This window comes from Hypoxylon fragiforme (assembly GCF_022984875.1).
Source record: "Hypoxylon fragiforme strain CBS 206.31 chromosome Unknown GGS25scaffold_8, whole genome shotgun sequence".
NCBI classification, from domain to species: domain Eukaryota; kingdom Fungi; phylum Ascomycota; class Sordariomycetes; order Xylariales; family Hypoxylaceae; genus Hypoxylon; species Hypoxylon fragiforme.
Window position 1 is genome coordinate 2,337,218 of NW_026054763.1, and position 14,932 is coordinate 2,352,149.

Below are 14,932 nucleotides of genomic sequence, written 5' to 3' on the forward strand. Positions count from 1 at the left end.
AAAGTAGATATTCTGCTACAAGGTCAATTTGATGCCTAGTAGCTACCGATTCAATAGCCTTTGAAAATATGAAAGCATTTAACGTGATCCTGCAAAATCTGAGATGCTGCATTGCATGTATGTATTGGGGCAAAAGTTTATCAAATTCAGTTTTATTACGAAATGAAAGGAAATGAAATGGCCACGTGATCATCTAGTGTAATCAAACCCCGCCATCGCAATCACCTAATCGTAATAGCTCCCCTCCCTCATTTTTCATCTCTCATCCCTTTTTATCCGACAGCAATAACAATAACAATAACACGGAAATTAAATAGCAAGATCCAGATTGACCTCCTCCTGTCTCCTCTTGTACTGCATCTCACCCGTAGTACTGATGCTATCCTCTAGCTCGAAACTAGTAGAAACTGGTCTGCCCTTACCGGGCACAAATCGCCAGTCGTACTTCAGCAGGAGGTGGCAGAGTGCGATTTTGACCTCGTTGACAGCGAAAAAGCGTCCAGGGCACGCGTGCTTACCGATCCCGAAAGACATCTGCTCGGCAGCCACTGAAACCATTGACCATGCGTTCTCCTCTCCCGGCCGTTCCTGGGCCCTGATAAACCGCCATGCGTCAAATTTCTCCGGCTCTGGGTAGAATTTCGGATTGGAGAAGTCAGCAAGTACAATGCAGAGCGAGTTCTTTGGCAAAACGGAACCATCAGAGAGTTGGACATCCGATTCGACGTGGCGATTTACTACAGCTGCGTGTAAAGGAGAGTTAGTTTTTTTTGAAATCATCATCTCGCATTCACTCTGTTTAAACGTACCCAAATTTCTCGGCCTGGCTCTCGAAGACTCCTTCAAGAAGCTATCCATGAATTTCAAACGGTATAGACTCGTCTTGGACCAGCCATTCTTGCCAATAACCTCGATGATCTCGTCACGTAGGGGTTGCAGAACTTCCGGATGACTACAAACGTCGAAAATGGCTTGGCAAGTAACTTCAGTCGTAGTGTGAATAGCTGCCATGCTTAGAGACAGCTGCGCATCCACATACTCGACTTTTACTTTGCGCGCCAAAGCCGTTTCGTGCATCCACCCGATGGCGTCAGCCACCTTTGGGGGCTTCTTGCCCGCTGCAATGCACTCGTCCACGATAGTCTTGCGTTTAGCTACTTCGGCATCAATCATCAGGTGCGCCTCCCTAACCGCTTGCCGACAGCGGCGGAATTCTGCCATAAACCAATGCTACGAAGTCGTATTAGAAGATGGCAACCAAAATCAAAGCAACTGAAGCTGGGAAATAAAAGGGCGTGTGCTCACAGCAAACAACCGTAGAATACTAGGCACCCGGCGCAAAGCAAACGTAGCTGTAACGGCATCCACGGCATAGGTCTTGGCGATAGTCAACCACTTCTGCTCCCGGCACAGATTTTTGCCGAGGAAAACCCTGCTGCTCAGTCTTACGACCATATCGAGCACGCTTTCCTTCAGCACCGTAGTACGCCATTCCCCATCCAGATTATCACCATATAAGTCGTGCAGACATGATGTCGTCTCGTCAACGAGGTCTTCGGTGACCAATCCAAGCGATTGTGTCAGCTTCGTTCGAATCGTTTCGGCCGTAATCGAGTCGTGGGCCGAAAACTCCTTCAGGGGTTGCATGCCAGGGTATTCTGGGAAGAAGTCATGGATGAAAGCCTTATTGAAGTTCAGGGCCGGATTGTTCCGTAGTTCGTCTGCAAACCGGTTTGGCACTATGATCTTAGGACCAGTACCGGTGATGACTTTGAAGGGTCGGTTCGAATACTGCACAGCGCCACTCCTCTATTATTTTCACATTCGGGTAATACGGACAGGGGACAATACCTTCTCGAGTGCCACCAGCATAAGCTTCCGTCCATTATTAAACCAACTATCCCTCGCGCTTTCGCCTTCTAGTGTAGCAAGTGGGAATTCGGCATATGAAGGGCCCTTGCTGCGAAAAAAATAAACTCCTGTTAGAACAAGGGTGATGATCCCAATGATCAAAGACGTTGTGTCGTGAGGCAGCACTATCCCACGTGCGTATACTAGATCCAGAGGCAGAAACTGCCTAAAGACTGCAGTCATCTTTGCATATACTATCTTAGGCAGCTACTGCTACTCTAAATTCAATGTGGAAGAAGTGCAACTAAGTTAATAAGTCGGATTATTCATCAAATCTACGGATCCATTCAATTCATGGCTGGGAATATAAACGACTATAGACTATACGCTGGGGTTAATTCATATTCACTGCCAACTCCGTGAGAGCTCTCAACGACAATAGAAACCGCCGGTGATTACCATTTATAGGAAATGCCAAAGTTATCAAACCGCTCAGCTTATTCATCGATGATTCGGTCTGGGTAATCATCTGCCGAGATGATGCAAACTGCATCTTAGTAATCATCAATCTACAGAGAGAGGGTAGAAACGAAGGTTCTTCGAAAACGAATACGCTGGATTGTAGAACTTGTGTACTCAGATTAACTGAATGTAACGACGGCAAGATAGTGTGTCGATCTTAGGAACGTTGTTAAACTATACGAGGGTACTTGATATCGTTTACCAACAGATAGAATTGCATAATGGTCGATTTCAGGGATGGGGAGGCCAAGAGGGTCTTCATATCGCCACTTGATCGGCTGAACGCCCTAGTCTATCTTCACTGGTCTCTTGTGCTTCATGCGCCTAATCTCGATGAAGCGATACAACGCCTTGCTAAGGGATTGTCTAAGCTCGGAACAGCAGTGCCCTATCTAAAGGGTCGAGTTTCCTATCCGACAGAGGTTAGCGAGGATGAAGTGTCATTGACGACGCGGCTAGTGATATCCTGGTCGCCAGACGACGACCCAGACCTAAAACTTCAGGAACACCACATGGCGAACAAGCTCCCTAGCCTTGCAACGATGAAGGGGTCGGGGGCCCCGGCTCACTTCTTCCCTACCGACATCGTATCCCTACCCCTCTTTGTAGACGTTTCATCGCGTTCGCCTCAACCTGTGTTCGAGGCAACGTACATCCCGCTCGAGGACGGGGGACTGGTGCTTAATATGTGCGTCCACCACGGCGTGATGGATGGCCGGGGACTCGCAACCCTGACCGAGATGTGGGCCGACTTTACTCGACGAAGTAACGGCACTGAGGCTAAGGCGTCGCTAGCAAGGTTTCCAGATCCCGAAGAACCTCTAGCACGAAGCGCTAGATTAGTGGCGGCTGCCAGTGCAAATGGAGCGGGTGGAGCCGTTAGCCTGGAAGATCTGGTCCAGCGCTATCAAACCGACCATGCATTTGGACAGAATCTCATGGCGCTGCTGTCCATGACGGCCGCGGGGCCCAAATGTGCAAGTCGAATATTCACCTTCTCGGGGGCCAAACTGGAACATGCGAAGAAGGTGCTTACCGATCAGAGCGAGATCTCTTGGCCTGTGACCATTAACTCGATTCTGAACGCCATAATCTGGTCGAGTATTACTTACATACGTCTCAGATGGCGTCATCAAAAGCCAGCGACGGATTTATCGCGTTTTTCTCTCGCGGTCGACGGGAGAAAGCGTCTAGACCGGGCCATCGACGAGCCAGGGCCTTATCTCGGCAACGTCGTGCTGATATCCTCCGTCGATATGCCGCTCGACATATTAAACGCAGCTGGCGCGCACAGCTCGAGCAACGCGATCGCATCCTTAGCCCCGGTCGTCCAGGTCGTAGCTGACGCTGCAGCCAGGATCACCAAGGACCACATCAGCGGGCTTCTCAGCGCGCTGCAGCAGGTGCAAGACACCAGCGATGTCGGACCCGGGTGGCTGAGCCCTCACCGCGTCAATTTCATGGCCTCGAGCTGGGCGAACCTGCCCTTGTACGAATGTGACTTCGGCCCGGCATTTAGCGGGGATAGCAGCGACGGCAGCAAGGCGCCTGGCACGCCCGTCTTCGTGCGCTACCCGTACGCGGACTACAACGACGGCAACATTGTGGTCCTTCCGCGACGACGAACCCTGCCCGGCGAAGATGAGGCTATTGAGGTCTACGTCATGTTGGCTGAGGAGGATCTGGTGGCGCTGGATCAATATGACAGCTTCCGAAGCTGGTTGAAAATGTAAGTTAAGGTACCTTACCCGGGAAAGTCGGGAGAGGTTAGCCGTGGGATATAAGTCAGAACCATAGGGAACATAGACAAAATGCAAAATTTCAACAATTCATAAATAAGCAGCATCTATATATTTCTTAATGAAATGCGATGTGCAAATGCAATGTAACATGCGTGGACTCGTATAATGGAACTGCATATCTTGGTACTAGGCATCCCTCTATCTAGGTACCGAGCCCACAAGCTAGAGGACTTGCCTTGGCGATCGATCATTCATTGATCTTCTTCTTTCTACCATTTTCAGCCTCATTGCGTCGCATCGCATCACAAAGGAACAGCGAACGACTCAGAAACAGAATCCCACTCGAGCATCCGGCGGACCCAGTTCTGCCGCGCCGCTAGGGCCTCGCGCGCCAGCCGCGGGAACCCCCACATGTCGAAGCCGTGGAACCCGCCCGCCCAGATATGCAAGTCCGCCGTGCCGCCGACGGCCCAGATCCCGGTCGCGTACGCGACCACCTCGTCGCGGAACACCTCGGCGCTGCCGACGTCGAGGAAGGTGGCCGGCAGGTTCGCGAGCCCCAGCTCCGTGTCGACGGCGCGCGCCGGCGCCGCGTAGATGGGCACGTCGGGCCCGCCGACCTTGTCACCCAGCAGAGCGCCCCACCCCGTCGCGTTCGACGTCGCGTTCCACACGCCGTGCGCCTCGTACTGGCGCGTCGACAGCGTCGCGTTGCGGTCGTCGAGCATCGGGGCCAACAGCAGCTGCCACGCGATGTGCGGCCCGCCCCGGTCGCGCGCCAGCAGCGCGGTCCCCGCCGCCAGCCCAGCCCCCGAGCTGCATCCCACCACCATGATGCGCTTCGGGTCGAACCCTAGCTTCTCGCCCTGCTGGGAGAACCACGCGAGGCCCGCGTAGCAGTCCTCGACGGGGACGGGGTGCGGGTGCTGCGGCGCGAGCCGGTACTCGACGGCGGCGAAGACGCCGTCGAACTGCTCGACGTAGGGGAGCAGGAACTCCGAGTTCATCGTGCGGAACCCCATCACCATGCCGCCGCCGTGCATGTAGTAGAACGCCGGCGCGGTGCCGGGCGCTAGCTTCCGGTCCTTCCGTGTGAAGACCGTGATCCCGATCTCGGCGCCCTGGTACCCCGGCACCGTGTAGTCGACGGCCTGGATGGGGCGGTCGCCGATGAACTCTTCCATGGTTTGGGTGGGCGTCGAGTAGAGGGCGGCGACCTTGCGGATGGACTCCGGGGTGTGTGTGCCGCAGTACTCGGGCGGCGCGCCGGCGAGGAGCTTGCCCAGCTCGGGGTCGAAGGGGCAGGGTGTTGGCATGATGAGAACTATATTATGACGATGATAATGAAGGGATAGTGATGTCGCAATCGAAGTCCCCTGGGTACGCTAGGCAGTTAGTCGGGCTGTAAAACGAAATAGCGCAAGGCTAAGGGAATAGAGTATAGGTATGGGTAAGGGTAAGGTTGAAAAAAAACTCAGGATAACCTTGGAAGTTTAGTTTGGCATGGATAGGGATAGGGCATAAATGGTCTCAGGTGCTACTGCAGAGTAGGTAGGTGGCAGGTTGCACTCACTAGATACCTAAGGCAGGGAACCAGGAAGTAAACCTGAAAGCAGGCTTTACGCCACCTCAATCGGCATTAAGGATACTGTACCTAGTATGTAGGTACCTTACACAGTACCTACATGTATGTACCTACTACTAGGTAGTACCGCAGTACTAGATACCTAGTACCGTGACAATAAAGCCGAACTTGAAGCGATTCCACTCTATCGGGAATTACCCTTTTCAACTTCAATAGATAAAATATTTATTTTTCATCAATCATCTCTATCGGGACATGTGACCCCTTTGGGTAGCATCTCACGTTTCTAGAACCTTTTACTATTCTAGGCAATGCCCAGTTGCCATGATAGCCTACCTAGGCAGTCATGATTCGTGTCTATGCATTCACAACGGCAAATACGTGTAATAGGTATCTAAGTAGATATGCTTCCCATTTCGAAGCGGCATACAGGGCGGTGATATTTCTTACGATATATATGCAGCACCTGAACATCCAAACTAAGAGCATCACACAAGGCATGTTGATCCTTGCTGTAAATACTTTAACTAAATACCTAAAATCGATCATCATGGCTCCCAGTACCATCTTAGAACACTCACCCGATGCTTCGCCCGCTATGTCCGAAGTTTCGAGCTTCCCGCAGTCCAGCGAGACTTCGATGTCAGACCTGCCTGAGTCCATCGAGCAGCCGAAGGGGTATCGGTCTGTTCGAGTCCCAGACATGTTTTCTTCCATAATGGCCACGAAGCCAGTAGTGAACCCGAATTACTTCAAGGTGAAAGCCGAGGGTGATCGATGGATTGCAAGGTATTTACTAGCAGCATAATCTGCAATATCTTGGCTAATTTCTCCCTCTAGAATTATGAACTTTGACGAGAAAGCCGCTGCAAGGAATGTCAGGGTAGACCTGTGTTTCCTTGCGTCGATATGGGCACCATTCGCGGATGAAGAAGCTCTCCGGATGATGCTGGATTGGAACCACTGGGTTTGTTCTTCCCCTTATTTTCTGCCCCCTATTTTCTGCCATATCTTGTGCACGGTGTACTAATGAGTAACTTTCAGGTGTTTCTCTTTGATGACCGTATGTGCACTAGTCAATAACCCCCCCCGCTTCGCTAACTGTCTTACCCCTGAAGAGTTTGATGAAGGCCACCTAAAGACCGATCCGGTTGCCGCGCAGGACGAGGTCGATAAAACCACGGCAATTATGGATGAAGGTGCACCTTTGATTAAGCCGGGCGATAACCCGATCCGATATGTCTTCCAGACGTGCTGGCTGCGTTTGAAGAAAAGAGCATCCCTAGGTATGTGTTTTTCTCCTTTAAAAATTCAAATCTGTACGACCGATATCTCCAACTAACCGGGAAACAGAACTACAGCAACGGTACAGGGAGCAGCACGTGAGATTTTTCGACCAGTTAGTGATACAGGTGAAGCAAGAGGCTAGCGGGCAGACTCTGAGCCGTGACGTGGACACATATATAGAAGTTCGTCGGGGAACGATCGGGGCATACCCTGCTATCGCGCTCACGGAATACGGCCTAGGACTCAAGCTGCCCGAGAGCGTCTTTTCCCACAACTCGATGCAGGAATGCATGCGCGTATCAGCAGACCTAGTACTTTTGTGAGCAAAATCAGAAAGATATACGATTTGGGGTCAATGTCGTGTATATGGCTGCTAACCAGAATATCTAGGGTCAATGACGTGCTATCATATCGCAAAGACTTGGTACGTAACCCTTAAAACCAGAAATTTTGAAATTTGGTAGGCTGATTTCTTTTTTTGCTTAGGAACTCGGTGTCGACCATAACTTAATCGCTCTCCTGATGGAGCAAAACAAGACTCTACAGGAAGCGGTTGATCACATCGGCGGCATGATCGACAACTGCTACAAGCGGTGGTATACCGCGCTCGCGGAACTGCCTTCCTACGGGGAGAAGATAGATGCTGAGGCTCTTGGTTTCGCCGAGGCCTGCCGTTGTGTTGCTCTGGGTAATTTACACTGGAGGTGAGTTTCTCCTGGACCCCAAATAAGATGATATCATAGCACTGGCAAAGTGCTAAACCATTGCGTAGCTTTAAGACAGGTCGATACCTCGGCCCCGAAGGACAAGATGTCCACGAAACGAAGATCATGTACGTTCCACAGTAGAGATTTAGAGAGGCGTCTGATACGGGGCCATTTTGCCCCATTGTCTAGTTTATATAGATTGATTGGGATAGAGGCCACTGGTGGCTAAGATCCCTATAGGTTGTCGTGGGAGCCTGTTTCGGTCTTTGGGGGCGAGTTCGCTTTTCATTAGAGATTGGAAACCCATGTAGAATCCTGTTTAAGACATTAGAGGGTCCACGAATGTACAGTATATACACTTGTAGCCAAGTACCTATCAAGTATCCATAGAAGATTGCTCCTCCAGAGAAGAATGACTAGACGTGTTTAACAGCTTGAATGAAATAACTCCGCGGCAAGGTGCTCAAGGTGCTCAGCGTAATCACTAGTGGTTATAAGATATAAGATATCCATTATCTCTTTTTCTTGGCTGCTCATTTTGCCAACGAAGGCGTTATCGCGGTGGTGACTGTATACGATTCTCACATCATCGGTGCAGATAATGAGTGGATTAAGAGCCCCATGCCATGTGTGCCAAGATGTCGTTCAGATCTTCTGCACTAGTTGTTACCAACGACAGATGCGATAGCGATGTTGCATCCACAATCAAGGTTTGGTGAGGATAGATAGGTAACTTGCCTCGGAAGACTTCAGCTATACCACTTACACAGTTCTTGGTAATCGGTGTACACGTAATCAATATCTATTGGTCGTTTTCGTATTAGTGCTTGTTCGGCTTCTAAAGATGCACAAAGATATAGGTACCGGATAAGATCCCATGTGTGTACGGCATAGGTAGTAGGGCATGCTAGGAGTAGCCTAGTTAGGAGCCTAGGAGCCTAGGAGCCTAGGAGTCTAGGAGCCTAGGGCAAACTAGGGCCTGCTAGGGCTTCATTCCTGCTTCGGAATAATAAGCGAGGGTTAAAACCGGGTTGCTATACTTAGAAAAGGGCGCCACTCGCAGAGCACGGGTAAAACACGTTGTAGACTTGTATTGGGATTCATGTAACTAGTTACAATGTTACGTACATGTGGTATGGGTCATAATGATTCTCGGTACTTGCGGACAAGGACCACCCCTGAGACACAGCGTCGGTACGAGTAGTACGAGCAGGTACATAGTAAGCACTAAGCCGGCATCTGAATTCAGTTTCGGTGGGGGGCACGGGTATGGTAACCGACCTTACCTAATACAGCTTTGTCATCCTCGTAGGACCCTCGTAGGAAGTTACTAGGAACTACCATAAATCATACCTAAAGGAGGAGTCATATGGATATGTAACGAACTGAAACCGAACTATATGCAAATCTCCAGGGCTTAAATAAAATCTACAAGGCTTAATCGATGCGGGATGAAATCCACCGAGGAAACTAACTCTAAATAACCCTGAAAACAAAGCTAGCATCGGAATCCCCGCGTGGTCGGGCTAGAACTGTTAGTGTATTCTTAATCGGTGCGATAAAAATACCTAGGGTATATCCAATGGATCATCTTCGATTATGAGCGATTCGAGGCCTATTGGCCGAATTCGGTTCATGGGTGTATAAAACGTGTAGACGCTAAGGGGTGTCACGTGGATTCCAGCGACAATTCACTGGTTCCCTTGGCGATCATCATACGTAATCCTACTGCATAGTACTCAAAAGTCTGCCTTAGTCTGCCTGCCGCTAAAATCCATCGCTCGGACAGTTTCAAGGGCCAAGGGAGACGGATCTTACCTAGGTCCTAGGGAGGTAGGCTAGTTACTTAGGTACCTCCAGGCTCCAGGGCTATGCCTCTTTTCTTTGATAGCCCTAAACCTAGTGCCCTAACCTAGTGCCCGAGCCCCATTTATTAGAGCTTGTTTTGATATCAGTGATCCATCCTAATCAACATAATCATCCCGATGCTTACTTTTGAGCACCTACATACACACCTACATACACATAGTTATTGCGGAATGTGTTGCGGAAAAGGCGCCGCTTACTGGTAGGTATGTAAGGCTCTCAGCCGACCCACCGGTTACTAGGTCTAGGCAGTATCTTATTTGCATTTTGTCCTATTCCGTTGGTTGGTTTGTTGGTTGGTTTTTGGTTTTCGGGTTCGTCGTTCGTTCCGACTCCGTTCGTCCGTTTGTTTTGTTTCCGTCGAAATTCGTGGGGGCCTACATCTTGTTTAAACCACGTCTCGCGGCAGATTTATGTATGGTTGTAGGGTAGATAAACTAGGTACCTTCCCTGGGGCTACCTGGGTAAGTTTCCGTCAATTACGCCGTTGCGGGTCCTCCCGTGTGGCTGTACACAGTAAGCGCAGACGGCGTATCATCGCCTCATACCGATTGGCAGTCCGTGCGAAAATTCGGATGGAGATGCGTTTTTTCAGGTGAACGGTTTGTGACGCAAGGTTATCTCGAAAGTGGCTCCCAGTCGTATTTAGAAGCTGTATTAAACCTTACAGGTTATGGAACGCTCATTAGAATCATTCTGGGTTTCCCCAACACTGGGTCTGGAGCTGGATCTGCCCCTGGGATTCGTCACGATAGCTTCAATAGCCCCGATATATACGAACTTTCGTAAAATATCACGTGAACAGTCCTACCACGTGACTTATCATGTATCGCGTACCTTGATGTAACTATATTCCAAAGTCATCAGTGATCTTACAATACGCGAATACAGAACTTAACAGCGCTTCGTCATCACCCCTCCGGCACATCCGCACCCCGGAATCATACTACCTTGAAGGTCTTCCAGGGCTTTGTTTTAAAGAATCGAGGATCCAAATCCTTCGTCGTCACTATCATGTTATATCATGTTATACGACTGTCTCGGGTGTCCTGATAGGGTGGTATAATTCTAACAGTTTACCTAATCTTATACGTTGCATACCTCCTGTCGATGCATGCTATACTGCTCGACTAGGTATGCAAGCTCCTATTTTATCTTGATATGGCAAGCTTCTTGGTAGATTACTCGGTAGATCCCCCTTTCTAGTCTTTCTTCAACTCTATAGTGACCTTATCACTGGATTGGGATAAGAGTCTTGAAATTCCACGCACCCAAGTTGGTTGGGTAAGGCAGGTATCTAACCTACTTGAGGTTACTTGATATTATGCAATCGCAGTACCTTGTTCTCGGGGGTTCTGGCCTGATCTTGACCTACCCTGTCGTAAATTTAAGTATAATCCCTCGTTGGACGAGGGGTGGGAACATGTGAAAACGTGATTATGCAAATCTACAAGATTGATTTACGTTATCTCGTGGTGGTCAGCCTAGACTCAGAGTCTGCCGTACCGTGCTACCACTTATCACGTACTTAGGTAGTTCATTACCCAAAACAGCCGGTCAGCTAAGACTTAACTGCATTGTCATATCCAGTACATCTGAGCTATCACGGAGCGTGCTGCGAAACAAGCTGATACCCACTTCTCTCTTTAACTCTCCGGGGTTGGCTGGTTAAGGTCGATCAAATACCGTGGCAATGGGTCATTAGTATATCTAGAGGTTCATAGGCCAAAAACGCAACTTATTGTCACATTCAACTAACTCGGCGGTTGCATCGGCTGGTTGCTTTGCATTTCAGTATTGCTTCTTTCCAACCCATCGGGTCGTCATGTACGGTATCATTGCCTTCAACAAAGGTGAGAAGTCACCTTCAACCGAGTTCCGCGCCGAACTCGGTAGATATGGAAGAGGTCTGGCATGCAAAGAATGCCGTATTTCCCGAGTGAGGTGCAGCGGGAAGCTCGACGGAAAGAATTGTGATCGATGCAAACGCCTTGCAAAGCCCTGTCTATATACCAACAACCAAAACCAACGACATACTCGCGCCAACTCTTCTGTGGACGTCGGCGGCCGCAAGAGTAGAACCTCAACCAGAGCCCCATCCCCAGAACAAGCGAGCTTAGAGAATAGCTCATCGGAATCGTCGGCGCCTTCTCCGCCAGATCAGAAAAGCAGCGACGAATCCCAATTTGTCACAGACGAGTTCGTTGCCGACGACAATCTCGGGCTCGACTTCGATGGATGGTTACAACTACAGAATTCTCCCACCATAACAGAAGCTCTCGGGTCACATATAGACGTAGTGGCCACTTCACCACACACAGAGCTACCAGAGCCATTATATCTCCCGCCATTACAGGTCGAAGGGTTGGGGGACGATGAAAAAATGTGCGATGGTAGCGAAGGTCGCTCTCCCAAGTCAAGGGACAGCGGGATTGGGGAGGACAGTGTAATGGGCCACGACCTCCCTACATCCATATCCATGCCAGACCTTCACGCTATGCAAGACATGCAAGATATGCAAGACCTGATGCCCGATACCTGGGGATCCGGCTGGGGGACTCCGAGTCAATGCAAGTGTTTACAGGCGATGACATCTTCCATATCCATCCTCCGAAGTTGGACATGGGGCGGAGAGTGTGTGTTGGGTTCTGGAACAAGACCTGACGGGCTTTCATTTAACTGTGTCAAGGTCGAGGACTTCTTGGCTGTCTTCGAGAAATCAATGACCCACTTGATAATGGCGGAGAATTGTCCGTTAGCCTGCACTCTCTCCCACGATTTGGCCGTTCTCCTCTTGCTTGTCGTAGAGCAGCTCTCAAAGATGCTACTGAGCATCGCCGCAGACTTGGCAGGAGGAGGAGGATCCAGTAAACCATCCCACCTTACTATGTCCGCAGTGTCGACACCCTGTTTTATCGGGAATAAGATGGCTGCAAACCTCGCTTCGCAGCAGGGACAGGATACTCGATTTGCCAGAATCGGCACATTCGAAATCATGGACCCATTAGATCAGCAAATGATTATGAAGCTGCTATTGCAGATCAGGACACAAGCTCTTGACGCATATGTGCGCAGGTGGAGTGACAAGGTTAGGAACTATGGTTTACATGACCTCGAGGTCGACCTTAAGAAAATTAGGGCAGACTTGAGCAGAGTGGTTTTCCTGGATAATGTCGGAGAGTCTAGCACAGTCTCCCAGGCTGCTCAGTTAGCCCACTCGATACAAACTCCTAGATAGAATGACTATCTATATCCCAGATTGACTACATCTGGTCATGAATGAAGGCTAACTAGACCTAGAAGAATTTAGAGGCAGCTATTCTCACTAGATTCATTTCCCAGGAGAACAGCAAATATTTACATACGTATAGGATTGGTGGCTAGCACTTTTTTTTTTTTGGACGGCGAACATTTCATTCTTCATTGACGAGGCAAATGAGGATAGGAGGCAGTATAAGGTTATAAGCTGTATATTAATTTCCTACATACCTACATGGGCAGTCAAACTGCCATGTGGTTGGTCATTTGGTATATGGACATGTATTAGTAGGAGGTTATATCTATCTTGACGGCGCCTTTATGAGCTCTACAATAGAGTATTATTTCATGACCATCTACCTATACATTTCTATATATGTCTACTAAATAGTGAACAATAAAAATATTGCCAAAAACTTTCTCTTCGTTACAACGAGGCCTATATTTGAGGCACAGTATACTCTACGATGGGCACACCATCACGAAAATAGCTTCGGGAGTTATAAATCAATAGCCTTCGGCAAGGTGCCTAGTCACTCAGGCTAACAATTAGGCATCCATCTAGCCGTAGAGCTAATCAGTGATCAGATTGCTAAGGTAGCTCTCACCACAGTATCCTTCTAACTGTCTGTTGACACTACCTATATAGTACATCAACAACCACCCCCTTCTTCTTTTCTATACACTTAGGTTATATTTTGCAACCTCCTAGTTGTTCATGGAACATCTACACTGTTCCAATGCCCAATTCATTTTGAGCATCATTTACCGATATGATACCTCTACAATGTCTAGATGCCATTCTCCTAATTCCCTCACGCGCAAAACTAAATACGTGTTCCAATTTTAAACTTGATTGGACTACCTAACTAACTGACGCTATTTTAACCTAGATTCCCCATTCCAGACACCTATATTACACCTTACTAACGATGAAATCGACCGCCTCCGGAGCAAGATCATGGTAATCTGAGTGAGCATCCGTGACAATCAACGTGCCATCACAGACTCTGTCGCCATCGTGGCACAGGATCAAAGTCTTGCTCGCGTCGAAATTCGGAACCTGCCCCCCATCCTGCGACTTCTGCGTATCGCCGAACGTCACCGCCGCGAATATTCGATTCTTGACCTCGACGGTTGCCGACTCGATCGACCTGTGCACTAGGGCCGCCCCCTGACTGTACCCCGAGACGACCAGCTTAGACGACGGGCATTGTGTTGCCGCCTTGGTTATCAAGGCTCGCATGTTGTCCGCATCTTCGGGATCGCACCCGCCCGATCTTAGGTTGTCGATTAGCAGCGCTGGGTACTCGACACCTTGTGCTGCCACGCTGCTCGCGCCAAGCGAGGCCTTGAGTTGGTCAATGGTCTGTGGGCCTGGGTCATCTCCCTAGGCAGTCAAGAATATTAGCGGGTGTTCGTGGGGAGATAAGTTACAAATTGGAAACGTAGGTGCTGACAACGTTCCCGTCCTGGGTGCTACCCCGGGCGTAGATGAAGATAACATCTTTACATCCACCGTCGAGGAACTCGTTCGCGGTGGTCCCAGCTGACTGCCTTTTTTGGATACCGGCGGCGTTACTCGCGGAGTAGCTCTGCTTCAGCTGAATGACTTTGTCCTCGGAATAGTCTAGAACCAAGGGGCTAGCATTGGCGAAAACCGCCAGCGTGGCAGAAAGAAGCGAAACGGAAACCTTCATTGTCTGATCGAAGCTAAACTAAGTAGACGGTAGGCACGGTAAGGCAATCTGGCTAGTATAACTTTGCAAGGAGCCGGCGGTCACAAATCAAGGTTATCTCGGGGTTTGTCGATGGTCCAGCACAAGTTCACATCCCGTATATTACGCACCATCTTTACAGCACGGGCCAGGCTTTTTATATACCATTATCACGAGCGTTGGAGTAAACTTCACAAACTAAAGTCACGACCAAGCAACTTAAAAGCTGAGGTGCACTTAAAAATCCTCACCTTCCTAGAAAGACCCAAAGGTCCGATGGCGCGCCTTGGAAAGAGTCAATAGAGGCTTGGTTAGCGTCCACGTGTCGTCACGAAGACGACAATATAGTGTTTAGCTGAGGAGAGGAAGCGAACCGCTCTGAAGATAGAAGGTAGT

The 14,932-nt window shown here is 49.4% G+C and overlaps 6 protein-coding genes across 6 annotated transcripts; 3 read left to right on the forward strand and 3 right to left on the reverse strand.

The window, feature by feature from the left end:
* Positions 1-309: 309 nt before the first annotated feature.
* On the reverse strand, positions 310-2,094 carry GGS25DRAFT_524815 (cytochrome P450; the record flags this gene model as incomplete). The annotated part of the gene is made up of 4 exons (XM_049264674.1): positions 310-743; positions 810-1,230; positions 1,306-1,791; positions 1,852-2,094. The coding sequence occupies 4 exons, from the start codon at positions 2,092-2,094 to the stop codon at positions 310-312; spliced, it is 1,584 nt and encodes a 527-aa protein (XP_049114085.1).
* GGS25DRAFT_504546 (trichothecene 8-O-acetyltransferase) lies at positions 2,092-4,219 on the forward strand. Its single transcript, XM_049262147.1, has one exon. It carries the CDS (start codon positions 2,595-2,597, stop codon positions 4,104-4,106), a length of 1,512 nt encoding a protein of 503 aa, XP_049114086.1. The 5' UTR covers positions 2,092-2,594; the 3' UTR covers positions 4,107-4,219.
* On the reverse strand, positions 4,220-5,777 carry GGS25DRAFT_504547 (alpha/beta hydrolase domain-containing protein). Its single transcript, XM_049262148.1, has one exon. The coding sequence runs from the start codon at positions 5,429-5,431 to the stop codon at positions 4,418-4,420; it is 1,014 nt and encodes a 337-aa protein (XP_049114087.1). The 5' UTR covers positions 5,432-5,777; the 3' UTR covers positions 4,220-4,417.
* A 473-nt stretch (positions 5,778-6,250) lies between these two features.
* Positions 6,251-7,835, forward strand: GGS25DRAFT_515605 (Presilphiperfolan-8-beta-ol synthase; the record flags this gene model as incomplete). The annotated part of the gene is made up of 7 exons (XM_049263097.1): positions 6,251-6,489; positions 6,541-6,667; positions 6,821-6,986; positions 7,054-7,306; positions 7,378-7,411; positions 7,474-7,691; positions 7,760-7,835. 7 exons carry the CDS (start codon positions 6,251-6,253, stop codon positions 7,833-7,835), a joined length of 1,113 nt encoding a protein of 370 aa, XP_049114088.1.
* Positions 7,836-10,973: 3,138 nt separating this feature from the next.
* On the forward strand, positions 10,974-13,144 carry GGS25DRAFT_504560 (uncharacterized protein). The gene has a single exon (XM_049262149.1). It carries the CDS (start codon positions 11,386-11,388, stop codon positions 12,796-12,798), a length of 1,413 nt encoding a protein of 470 aa, XP_049114089.1. The 5' UTR covers positions 10,974-11,385; the 3' UTR covers positions 12,799-13,144.
* Positions 13,145-13,603: 459 nt separating this feature from the next.
* Positions 13,604-14,777, reverse strand: GGS25DRAFT_424858 (carbohydrate esterase family 5 protein). The gene is made up of 2 exons (XM_049258601.1): positions 14,279-14,777; positions 13,604-14,208 (listed from the first exon to the last, which is right to left on the reverse strand). The coding sequence occupies exons 1-2, from the start codon at positions 14,516-14,518 to the stop codon at positions 13,735-13,737; spliced, it is 714 nt and encodes a 237-aa protein (XP_049114090.1). The 5' UTR covers positions 14,519-14,777; the 3' UTR covers positions 13,604-13,734.
* Between the last annotated feature and the right edge of the window lie 155 nt (positions 14,778-14,932).